The sequence below is a fragment of the Gorilla gorilla genome, chromosome 1 (assembly GCF_029281585.2).
Source record: "Gorilla gorilla gorilla isolate KB3781 chromosome 1, NHGRI_mGorGor1-v2.1_pri, whole genome shotgun sequence".
NCBI classification, from domain to species: Eukaryota; Metazoa; Chordata; class Mammalia; order Primates; family Hominidae; genus Gorilla; species Gorilla gorilla.
The window spans coordinates 196,658,209-196,670,587 of NC_073224.2; the positions used below are offsets into that span (position 1 = coordinate 196,658,209).

Here is a 12,379-nt window from a genome sequence, read left to right on the forward strand (position 1 = left end):
GGGTCAGTACTGTGCTGGGAGCCACAGGCTGTCAAAGCCTGGACCCACCCCAGGAGAGCGAATAATCACAAGATAATGAGGAATGCTGTGACAGTGGGTACTCTGGGCATGGAAGAGTGGGGACTTGCAGGGTAGAGGGAGGGCTCAGGGAAGGTGATTCCTGAACTGGAGCTTGAAGAACAGGGGGCACCAGGCCCAGAGACGAGGAGTAAAGCTAAAGGGAATCAGAGAGCACCTGGGAGAGGTTCAGAGCCTGGCTTGTGGGGTCACAGGATCCTGAGATCCAGATGAAGGCTGAGCCCCCATCCAGATCCACCCCTCACCCCCTACACAGTTACACACACATTTGTAGGCAATTTGGGAGTGTTCTTGGTCCTCCTGGCTTTGCCTGGAAAGAATGCCCTCCCCACCCGCTCTGGTTCCAGCCCACCACCCTTACAGGCCTGCAAAGCTCCCTCTTCAACTCTGGACTTTGTACCAGTCACCGGACGTTCAGTTGTTTATCAGCCTGAGCACCTGCCTGCTGAGGTGTCTGCCCCTCTAGGGCCCGCTGGACGCTTCTCTGGATCCCAGCTGTACAAACCCCCAGCATTGGGGGGTGAGGGTGAGGTCTACACCCATAAAGTTCTTGGCAAAAGCTTGGGGGAGAGGTAGAATGATCCCTCCCCACTGGAGGCGCTGCCGCAGCCCGCCCTCTGCCCGACCTGCAGCTTCAGCCCCGCCCACTGCCTCCGCAGGTGAGTCAAGCTCTGCCTTGACCCGCCCACCTGTCCAGGTTCTGCCGGCCCCAGCCGGAAGCTTACTCCGCGGATTGTGCACAGTTCTTGAAGGTGGGAACAGAAGAGAAGGCCCGGGGGGGCCGGGGAGGGGGTACCCAGGCTCTGCACAGTACCCAAGGGGCTCCTGGCAGCAGGAAGGAAGCTACACATCAGAGTTGGGGTAGGTGTCTGTGCATGTCAGAGGGGGTGTTTGTTGGTGGAGGAAAGTGTGACCTGGGGGGAGGGGCTGTGCGTATGGGGGATGGGCAGGTCAGTGTGGGCTGTGAGTTCAGAGGCCTGTTGGGGAGTGTATATGCACCCTTGGAAGGTTAGTGTGTGTGTGTCTTCTTGGGAAGAATTCACAGGGCAGGGAGGAAAGGAATAGGAATACAACCTTAGAAACGTCAGATTGAATTCAGTTCATTCCAGTGTAACACATTCTCATGTTTTGCGGACCTAGTACTAGGATGAGGCCCACAGCAGGCTGAGGAATGAACGAGCAGCTGACCTCTCCTTCCCAGGACGTCTCTCCCGCTCCCACCTGTATATTCACTCTCACGCTCCCCTCGTTAATTTCACAAGCACCACACGGAGGGGCTGAACGCCCAGCTCCCTGCAGCGCCAGGGTACAGATCCTTCTGCCAGCCGTTGCCCACGGGGAGCTGCCCGCCTAGCAATGACTGGTTCTGACTGGTGGTTGACTGGGCAGGATGGTGACAGGTCACCCAGCGTAGGTCCAGGGACAACCTCACAGGCAGGTATGGTCTGATTTGGCCTTGACAGACTGGCGCCCCAAAAACTGAGGAGGGCGTGGCCAGGGAGCAGGAGGGTGGGTGAGTGGGAGGAGGGCATGTGTGTCTGTCTGAAGTGCTGGGGAGGGAACTGTGGAGAAGAGGAAGAAGAGTTTGGCTTGAGGGCCGTGTGCTGGATTGCAAGGCACTGTGGGGCATGGGGAGCTTTTGAAGGGATTTTAACCAGGCTAGTGATGGAGTCAGATTTGGGTTGTAGGCCCATCACTCTGTGGAAGAGACCAGAGGTGGGGAGCCCAGTTAGGAGATTATGGCTAGAGTACAAGAGGAAGGTGGCTTGGACTCAGCTGTGGCAGTGGGGTGGAGAAGAGGGTATTGTCATTCCAGAGATGTTTAGTGGAAGACATGATGGGGCTTGATGCCAGGTTGGACGTGAGGAGGTGGGGGGGGGTGGTTTGAAGGCACTTGTATCAAAGAATATACTGGGGTACTCCCCTCAACTTCTCTCCTAAGTACTTCCCTAGCCCGGCTACTCTGCCCCCAAGGACTCCCCTGGTTCAGGTGCTCCATTGGCAGATATGCTCCTGCCCTAGCTGTTCGTCTGCCAGGTACTTCTTTCATGCTCCTCCTCTAGATACTCCCCAGATTCAGGTGCGCCTCCTCCAGACACTCCTTTGATCCAGGTGCTCCTCCTACAGGTGTTTCCATGCCTGGATGATCTTCCTCCAGCTACTCCCCTAATTGAAGTGTTCCTCCTCTAGGTGTCCCCAGCCCTGGGTGATAATTTCCTGATTCAGGTGATCCTCATTTGGATACTCCCTGGCTTGAGCCTCCCTGTGGGGGCAGAGTGTGGGCCTCCTGTGAGTAGAGGTGAAAGGACAGGGGTTTGCTTGAAGGGCTGAGGGTAGAGGTGGGCAGCAGCGGCTTTCAACTTAGAAGGGCCAGGGCTGCTCTGGCTGTGTCCAGGGCCCCTGTCCTCAGTAGCAACTTGCATCACCCTCCCCATATGTGGTCTCCGCTTTGGCTGGGTAGCTACAAGCAATTGCTGTTTTCTGACCTTCGGGAGCCAGGACCCACCTCTGCCCCTGTCTCCCATCCTCAGCTTACCAAGCAGTGCAACAGACTGGGCTCTGGGTTCGAATCTGAAGACTTTAGTTGAGTCAGTTCACCTTTTTCAGCCTCAGAGCCCTCATCTATAAAGTGGGGATAATGTTTATACTTACCTTACTGGGTTTTGTGAGCATGATGCCTGGTGCTTGAATTATAAGGAATGCTCAGTAAGTTCTACAATTTATTTTTTTTTTAGCAGCTTCCAGAGCCAAACCCTGTGATGGTCCCTTACAAATAGCCAGTTTCTGTAGGCTCAGCTTGTTTCTCTTCTGTGGAACGCTGGTGTGGTCAGTTGTCCAGTCCCCAGAGTTTGTGCAGGGCTACCATGGCTGTGAGTGTGACCTGGAAAGTGCACCCTGTGGCCATCCCTGACACCCATACCTATGTTATTTTCTAGGACTTGTGCCCTGGGGCTGCCTGGCATCTGGGGGCCTCCTCAGAGCCAGGGCTCTTTCTGGTTGAGGCTGAGACTCACTGGTGTCATCAGGCCCCTCCATGAATGAGACAAACAAAAGTGAGTGACAGTGGGAGGATGATGGGGGTGGGGGGCTTCCCCTTAGATGCTGGGGTTGGGGGAAGGACCCTACCGGCACTGCTCTTGGTTTCTCCAGGGAGCCCCCTCTGGGGCCCACCTATAATGCTGTCCCTTTCTCTGCAGCACTTGTGGGGCCCTCGGAGCTCCCCACAGCGTCTGCTGTGGCCCCTGGCCCAGGCACTGGGGCTCGGGCATGGCCTGTGCTGGTAGGATTTGTGCTGGGGGCTGTGGTCCTCTCGCTCCTCATTGCACTTGCTGCCAAATGCCACCTCTGCCGCCGATACCATGCCAGCTACCGGCACCGCCCACTGCCTGAGACAGGAAGGGGAGGCCGCCCACAGGTGGCTGAAGATGAGGATGATGATGGCTTCATCGAGGACAATTACATTCAGCCTGGGACTGGCGAGCTGGGGACAGACGGTAGCAGGGACCACTTCTCCCTCTGAGCTCCCATCTTTGGACCCTCCCCACTCCCTCCATGCCTGACAGCTTAGGGACAGTGGTTATGACATGGGGGCCTCGAACCTCAGGGACAGAGGTGGCTGGGGCTTAAAGGCTGGCCAGGGATGGAGTAAACCCCACTTCCCTGACACTAGCCAGCAAAGTGACAATGACCCTCTCTTGCTTAATAACTCTCAACTGTTCCCTGCTGTTCTCAGGATAAAGCCAAACAAAGGCTTGAGTGTGGACATAAGGCCCTCTGTGATCATGCCTCTTGGCCTCTTGGTTTCTTTTCTTGCCTTCCCCTACTTTACTCTCGAAATAAATGTTATTCTCCCTCCCACCACTTCACACAGTTTCCCCAGGCACCTTTGCTCACATTGGTCCCCCTGCCTACGCTACTCTTCTCCTAAATCCTCTATGACTGTGATGGCCTGCCTACCTGCCAGCATTTCAAATATGCCCAGATGGTAACATTTGTGCAGGTGAAAACCACTGCCAAGCTTCTTTTTTTTTTTTTTTTTCCTGAGACAGAGTCTCACTCTGTTGCCCAGGCTGGAGTACAATGGCACATCTTGGCTCACTGCAACCTCTGCCTCCTGGGTTCAAGCGATTCTCCTGCCTCAGCCTCCTGAGTAGCTGGGATTACAGGCATCCGCCACCACGCCCGGCTAATTTTTATATTTTTAGTAGAGACGAGGTTTCGCCATGTTGGCCAGGATGGTCTCGAACTCTTGACCTCAGGTAGTCCGCCTGCCTCGGCCTCCCAAAGTGCTGGGATTACAGGCGTGAGCCACCATGCCCGGCCAGCTTCTTAATGAAATATTTTCCTATAAATAAAGTGGGTAATCCGGTTATAATATGTTTTTCACAGGAATTAATAAATCTATTTTCATTTTGAATAAAAATAAAAAGCTGTCACTCACTTTTATTTTTCTTGAGCTGGGCTTTATCACTCAGAGCTAGAAGACACTGCTCAGATGCTCCCCCCTCCAAGACACCTTCCATGAGCCCTTCTCTAGTATTGTCCTGCCTGCATTTTGTTTTCATCTTTTTGTTTGTTTTGAGGCGGAGTCTTGCTCTTGTTGCCCAGGCTGGAGTGCAATGGCGCAATCTCAGCTCACTGCAAACTCCGCCTCCCGGGTTCAAACAATTCTCCTACCTCAGCCTCCTGAGCAGCTGGGATTACAGACACCCACCACCACACCCAGCTAATTTTTGTATTTTTAGTAGAGATGGGGTTTTGCCATACTGGCCAGGCTAGTCTCAAACTGCTGACCTCAGGTGATCCACCCTCCTCAGCCTCCCAAAGTGCTAGGATTACAGGTGTCAGCCACCACACCCGGCCATCTTTTTTTTTTTTTTTTTGACACAGGGTCTCTCTCTGTCACCCAAGCTGCAGTATGGTGGGGCTATCACAGCTCATTTTAGCCTCGATCTCCTGTGCTTAAGTGATCCCCCCATCTCAGCCTCCCAAGTAGCTGGGAATACATGCATGTGCCACTGCGCATGGCTAATTATTTTTTGTAGAGATGGGGTCTCACTATATCACCCAGGCTTGTCTCGAACTCCTAGACTTTAGTGATCCTCCCACCTCTGCCTCCCAAAGTGCTGGGATTTACAGGCTTATTTTAATCTTTATGATGGTTCGTACTTACCTCTTACTATGCCTGCCCCCATAGCTAAACTGGGAGCTCCCTGAGGCCCCAGATTGTGTCTTATTGTGTATCCTCAGATTCTTGCACAAGGGAGCTAGTTTTAAGATGGAAAAGACTTGAGTTAAGCTGTTTTTAATTGCAAGCAATAGAAAGGAGTTTGGGGGAGAGTCCTGGCTGTTGCATAGAATCAAAGGGACAGCAGGAAGCAGGCGGTCCCAGCAGCCAGAGGTCAGGCATTTCACCTCTAGCATCCTGTCGTTTAGGGGCACTGATGGGACTCTCTATAACCAGGACTTCCAAACTCTCAATTCTAAGTTTCAAGTGCTCAGACAAGAGAATCAATTCGGCCCAGTTTGGGTCAAGTATACACAGGCTTAAAGCACAATCTGCTATGAGTGGGGGCATGGTTTGGGGAGCCTATCTGTTTGTTCCAGATCATTCTCAGACAAGGGGCAGTTCTCATGAGCCAGGCAGCCACCCCCATGTGTTCCCCAAGTACAGTGTCAGCCTTTGAGGAATGAGCTGGTACAGAAGGAAAGTGAGGCATTGGCAAATGTAGTGAGGTGCTTGGGAAAGAGGCAGGAGATTGAAAAGGACTTGAGTGTCGTATCTGAGGGGTGCCCATGGCAGTGAGGAAGCCCAAGAGTGGACTGGATCTGTTAGGGCCTTGGATGCCAAGCTCACACTTCAACCTGAGAGCAATGGAAGCTCATCTGTGGACTTTTTTTGTGCAAGGGCATGACATAATCATGATAGAAAAGTCATTCTGGCTGCTGTGCAGAGATGGATTGGAGGGGAGACACTGAGAGAAGGTAATAAGACCTGACTAAGGTGTGACATAGGAACAGACTTTGAGACAAGAGGGAGGAAGAGCTGATAGGACCTGTTGACTTTGGATATGGGGAGTAGGTAGGTATCAGAAAAAAGCACCCTGGCTTCTGGCTTGGTTACTGGGTACAATGACAAAGAGCAGGTTGGGGCAATGGGGATTCAATGTTGGATACAGGATTTCCAGGGGAGATGCCTCGGGGCTGCTGGGTTCACAGGGAGAAGTCTAGTCTGCAGACACGGGCTTGGGAACACTTGGCACCAGGGTCACTGACAGCAGGAATGGATGAGATCGCCAGAGAGAAGCGGAGTGGGAAACACATCTCAAGACTGTCAGCGGACCAAGCCCTGGCAGGGGAGTTGGAGGAAGCAGAGAGGAGGGAAGCCCAGCTCACGGTGACCCCCAACCTGGCCATGGTTCCTGAGTCCAGAGATGGTCTGCCCCTCACAGGCCTGGGGAGAGCAGAGGCTGCCCCAGCCTGAGACCCTGGAGGAGGACCCCAGAGGCTGACCTAAGGGGCATGTCCTGGCCTACCAGGAAAAGCTGCTGCCCAGGCAGCTGGGCCTGCCCCCTGCCCCTGGGCTCCTTCAAGTCCCACCACAGAGGAGCTGCCCTGCATGCAGTTCTATGCTTGGCTGTCTCTGTTCTCCTGTACTCTTTGGGGCCTCAGTCAGAACCTCTGATGGACCCAGGAGAAGAAGGTAAGGGCCTGATCCCAGACTCGCAGTTGATTTTGCTGAGCCTATGCCCCACAGGGTGCCCGAGCTGGGGCTTCCCCTCAGAACCAGCTGTGGGTGGCAAGCCTGGCTGAGCAGGGCCCTGTAGTCACAAGAACTTTGGACCCTGTCCTTCAAGGCCTTGATTCCTTGGAGGAATTTCTTCCCACTGTGATTTGCATGCCTGGCCCCAAGTGCAAAGAGGGAGCATGACCTGAGCCCACAGCCGCAAAGGGCTGGGGGTGTTGGGAGCTTGGGATTCAGCCAGGCCCTCTCTGGTTTGGCCTCTTCTGGCTTCGGGTCCTGGCCCCGCCTGCCTCTGCCCCCGGCCCTGCACCTTGTCCTCCACTCCTTGGCAGCTGCCACTACCTACTCTGCCTTGGGAATCCCAACCCAGCTACCCACTGTCTCATCCTGCTGCCTCAAAGGCAAGGCCACATCCCTTGCACTGTGTGGAGGCCAAAGATGGAGTCACACAAAGCCACCAACATGACGTTTAAGAAACTCCAGCAGTAAGCCGGGTGAAGTGGCTCACGCCTGTAATCGCAGCACTTTGGGAGGCCGAGGCGGGTGGATCACGAGGTCAGGAGATCGAGACCATCCTGGCTAACACGGTGAAACCCTGTCTCTACTGAAAATACAAAAAATTAGCCGGGCATGGTGGTGGGTGCCTGTAGTCCCAGCTACTCAGGAGGCTGAGGCAGGAGAATGGCGTGAACCCGGGAGGTGGAGCTTGCAGTGAGCCGAGATCACACCACTGTACTCCAGCCTGGGCGACAGAGCAAGACTCAGTCTCAAAAAAAAAAAAAAAACAACACCACCAAAAAAAAAAACTCCAGCAGTATCCTAGCAGACTGGCAAGGTGAGTTGAGGGCACATGTTACCAGAATTTAAATCCTGGCTTGGCCATGTATGCTGGGAGACCTTGGGCAAGTTACTTAGCCTCTCAGTGACCCAACTTCTCAGTGAAATGGGGATTATAACAGTACTTACCTCATAAGGTTGTTAGCAGGATTAAATGAGTCTATGCCAAGTGGAACGGAGCAAGTGCTCTGCAGTGTTAGTGATATCCTTGTGGGCACCCCGAGGGCAACAGCTCCTCATAAGAGGTAACCTGTGTTCATTCTGAGGGAGGCGCTTGCCCCATCTCCTTCCTCCTCATTCCCTTCCCGCTGGGGATTTGACTGTCTCTTTCTCAGGACTTAGGTTGGAAGATCTGGTCAGGACAGCAAAGGGTTTGAAATAGAATCTCTGATGCTGTAGAATAATAGTACTGATGTTGTTCTAGCACTTTTATTTTGAGACGGAGGTCTTGTTCTGTCACCCAGGCTGCACTGCAATGGTGCGATCTCGGCTCACTGCAACCTCCACACCTCCTGGATTCAAGTGATTCTCCTGCCTCAGCCTCCTGAGTAGCTGGGACTACAGGCATGTGCCATCACGCCCAGCTAAGGTTTTTGTATTTTTAGTAGAGACGGGGTTTCACCATGTTGGCCAGGCTGGTCTTGACCTTCTGACCTCAAGTGATCCGCCCACCTCAACCTCCCAAAGTGCTGGGATTACAGGCGTGAGCCATCACACCAGGCTGTTCTAGCATTTTCTTACAACAGCCCTGCTTAATCCATGTTATAGATTGAGAAGATGAGGCTCAAACAAGTTCACTGCAATTTGCCCACCTCACTCCGCAATAACACCATTATGTCACCTTGAAGTAACGATGAAATAGACTCAGAGAAGGACCGTCTCGGCTGTTGGACTCTCATCTTGCCTGGGCTGGGTCCTCCCACCTTTACCCTCTACAGTGAATAGGGGCTGAGAAGTCTCAGGGTACAAGGTCCAGTTTTGGGAGACCAGGTCATGAGGGTAGAGCTGGTGTGTCCCGTCTCTGGCCGGGCCTGGCCCTCAGCTTCTATTGCCCTCCAGGTATCTGGGGTGGCTGCCAGGGCTATGCCCAGGGGAGTCTCACAGGTCCCCTGCAAAAGGCAGGAAGGCAGCCCCTGTCCTTGTGCTCCTGCATGAGCTGAGTATGACGGGGCATGTGCAGGTCCCTTGGGGCCTGGAGGAAGCTCCTCCAAGGTCTGAGACCTGAGTGTCCAGAGGCCCGAGGTCTCCTGTGAGATGTGACTGGATGTGATGTGAGGACCACCTGGACTGGACCAGATTTGGCAGTTTCTAGAGCATATTCTTCCAGTCTCAGATATGAAGGGACATGGCTGAGAACCTAGAGTTTGAATGTTAAACCCAGGAGGGACATGTGTCAAGCTCCTCTCTCCACCTCACTGCCACCGATGGGAGCCTCTAGGTCCAGAGAAGGCTGTGCTGTCTCTCCCTCAGCCCTTGTTTTGGATTTTTCCTTCATCCAATGCCAGTTTAGATTTCCAGGTCTGGACTCTCCTTTGTGCTATTCCTTCTTTCTGGGATACTCTTCCTAACCTCTCTAGCTGGGCCAGCTGCTTCTCGTCCCTCAGTGGCCAGCCGAGATGGGCTGTTTGGCCATTTCTTCTCATTCTTTTTCTTCTAAGGCCAATCCCTGGCTCCACATCGCAGCCAGCAAGTCCCAAATCCTATTCTGGCCACAGTACCCTACTCCCCTGGCAAAAGTCTTTCCATGTTTTCCAGTGTCCTGAGGACAAAGTCCAAATTCCTCTGCTGGGCTGCCAAGGCCATTGGACAAGTAGGAGTAAGTGAGGATAGATTTGGTGGGGGCCGTGGTGAGGGGCTCCTGTCACGGGCTCTCGCCTTCTCATGAAGAGAGGAGGCTGTCTTCTGCTGAGAGTGGTATTGGGGGTGGGAGGATGTGGGGGTTGGGGGTGGTGAAGAGGGTGGAGAGAACTTCAGAGTCACAGTAGGAGCAGGAGCCAACCAGGAAAAGGCAGTGTCACTGAGGAGCCGCAGTGGAGATTCAGCTGAGAACTTTTCTTTTTTGTATTTTTGGTAGAGACGGGGTTTTTGCCATGTTACCCAGGCTGGTCTTGAGCTCCTGGGCTCAAGCAATCCACCCGCCTCAGCTTCCAAAAGTGCGGGGATTACAGGCGTGAGCCACCGTGCCTGGCCTCAGCTGAGAACTTGATAGAGAAGTTCGCAGTGACAGCAGGCTGTCTGGCTGTACAGATTTCTCTAATGGCCACTCACAGTGGGGCGGGCGCATCCAAGGCAGATGGATGGATTTGTCTATGGAGGGGGTTTGGCTGGGAGGGTGGGACCCAAGGGCAGAGGGCTAAGGACTTGACAAGTCCCTCAAAGAGCAGGTGAAATGATGGCCACAGAACCTTAACTAGATGGTTAGGGGGTGGGCAGGAGGGGGCAGTGAAGTCAGGGGGCAGCAGCTTTACAGAGGGAGAATGGAGATGCCAGTGGGCTTCTGGTTGCAATGGAGGCAAAGAAAGTATTCAGTGAAATGATTTGAGCAGGCTGCAGGCAAGAGGTTTTGGGAAGCCTACTTTAGTGATTGAGGAGGTAGACACATTTCTTCCCTGCCCATGCTTTACCTAGCTGGTACCATCACCTGTCTCCTATTACAGTTGGGTGTCCATTACCCTATGGGATCAGTGCTCTGGGGCCATGAGCCCTAGTCTCCATCTCCCGTCCTTCCCAGGAGAGCCTGGTGCTGGACTCACCCACGGCAGCTGCTCAGTCAGATGCTTATGCCAGGTAACCCTCTCTTTCCCCATTTTCTAAGCCTCTGGGCTTCTGTTTTTCCTTTAGTTTCTTAAAAGAAATATTGTAAATAGCCGGGCAAGGTGGCATGTGCCTGTAGTCCCAGCTACTCGGGAGGGTGAGGCATGAGAATCGCTTGAACCTGCGAGGCAGAGGTTGCAGTGAGCAGAGATTACGCCACTGCACTCCAGCCTGGGTGACAGAGTGAGACTTGATCTCAAAAGAAAAGAAATAATGTTAGAATTGCAAAAGAGTCTAACCCTGTCTCAGATGAAAGGACAGGGTATTTCTCCCCATATTACAGGAAAGCAGGACATTCTGTAGCCCCATATCAGGCCAGGAGTGGGTCATAGTGATAGATTGCTCTTGGGAACTCAGGAAGAGTGAGAACTGCGGTAGAGAGCAGGGGGCTTTGGGAGGGACAGATTCAGGGCCAACAGGGGCAGTGGCCTACCTTCCCTATCCCCTCCCAGCTATAGGTGGGTCTCTCCTTGCTCCTTGCACACTCACTGCCATCTGGCCATGCCGGAGTCCTTCATCCATCCAATAAAGAACCTACTCTATGTCGGCTGGGTGCGGTGGCTCACGCCTATAATCCCAGCACTTGGGAAGGCTGAGGTACGGGCAGCCACAGACAGGCTCTGAGGCAGATTTTCGTTTTAGCTTTAGGATGATCACTCTGGCTCAAGGGATGTGTGTGTGCATGGCAGGGGGAAGGGGAATGAAGAGAAAAGAGCAGAAGCAGGGAGAGAGGAGGAGGCTGATGTGCCACTCAGGCAGGAATGAAGAGGGTCCCTTCTGGGCAGTGAGCATGAAGATATGGATTGTCAGACAAATCTGTGTGAGGGAAACCAGAGGAGTTGGTGATTTGTCAGTGGACTTGGTTGAGGAGACAGTGACGGTGCCAACTAGCACTGCACCGAGTCTCTACCCTAGATGCCCCCTGAGCGTGGCACCTCCGGGTGAGAGAGAGGAGCTCATTCAAGATGAGAGGAGCAGGGTCAGTTTTGAATATGGTGGGTATGAGGCACCCTTGGAGCACCCAGGGGAGCCATTTCTGTTGTCCTTGGTGTTCTGGGACACGCCTTGTCTTTCTCTCCCAGGTCTGTTCACGCTGTTCCCTCCCTCCATTGGCAACACTCTTCCCCTCATCTGTCAGCCCCGTGTTTTCTCCAGGAGACATCCTTGACCTTTTCTGCTGAAAGCCAACTTTTTGTTGTCAGAGCCTCTGTAGTTCTACCGTAACGTTTCTTTGGAGACAGGTCTCATTTCCCTGCTTTTCTGGGCATCTTCCACGGGCTTCATGCAGTCTGCACCTCGAGAAGCAGGAAGTGATGAAACACTTGAGTGCTGCTTCCCGTGGCTCTCCATCACCCAGGAAATGGCACTGCATGCTACAGAGGGGAGATCCTCCCAGGGCTGACTCCAAGCAGGAAGTGACTCTCACCACCCTAGGGGATTTGAAACACCTCTCCCATGCCCAGGAACCTAGAGCAGGCCAGCTGGTGCAGCCACTGCCCAGACACGGGATGTTCTGGTTTCAGAGGTGGGGCAGGGAGCTGTAGCCTCCCAACCACCCTCAGGGAATCCGCTGAAGAGGCACAACCGAAGGGAGGTGCAGTTGCCAGACAAACCAGCTGATAACACCAAACACTTAAGGCCTCATATTGAACTAGCATGTGAGCAAATGCGAAGGACTCAGGTCCCTCACCTCTCCCTGGGACTGGAAACCGACCACCTTCCCAAGGCTGGCATCCACTCCGTCCTCTCCCTACCTAAGAGGAGAAACCACAGGCTTTTCTGAGGAGACCCTCAAGGCATGGTTTATGAGGCTGAGATAGGAGTGAGGAGTTTGCTTTGGATGGGGCAGGGCTTGGGGTAGGGGAGGAAGGGTCTCTGAGGTGAGATCCTGAGATGGAGACAATC

The 12,379-nt window shown here is 53.6% G+C and overlaps 1 protein-coding gene across 1 annotated transcript; it reads left to right on the plus strand.

The window, feature by feature from the left end:
* The first annotated feature begins 765 nt into the window (after positions 1–765).
* Positions 766–4,506, plus strand: C1H1orf210 (chromosome 1 C1orf210 homolog). Its single transcript, XM_004025598.4, has 3 exons — positions 766–939; positions 3,015–3,131; positions 3,276–4,506. Exons 2-3 carry the CDS (start codon positions 3,113–3,115, stop codon positions 3,596–3,598), a joined length of 342 nt encoding a protein of 113 aa, XP_004025647.1. The 5' UTR covers positions 766–939; positions 3,015–3,112; the 3' UTR covers positions 3,599–4,506.
* Positions 4,507–12,379: the final 7,873 nt, after the last annotated feature.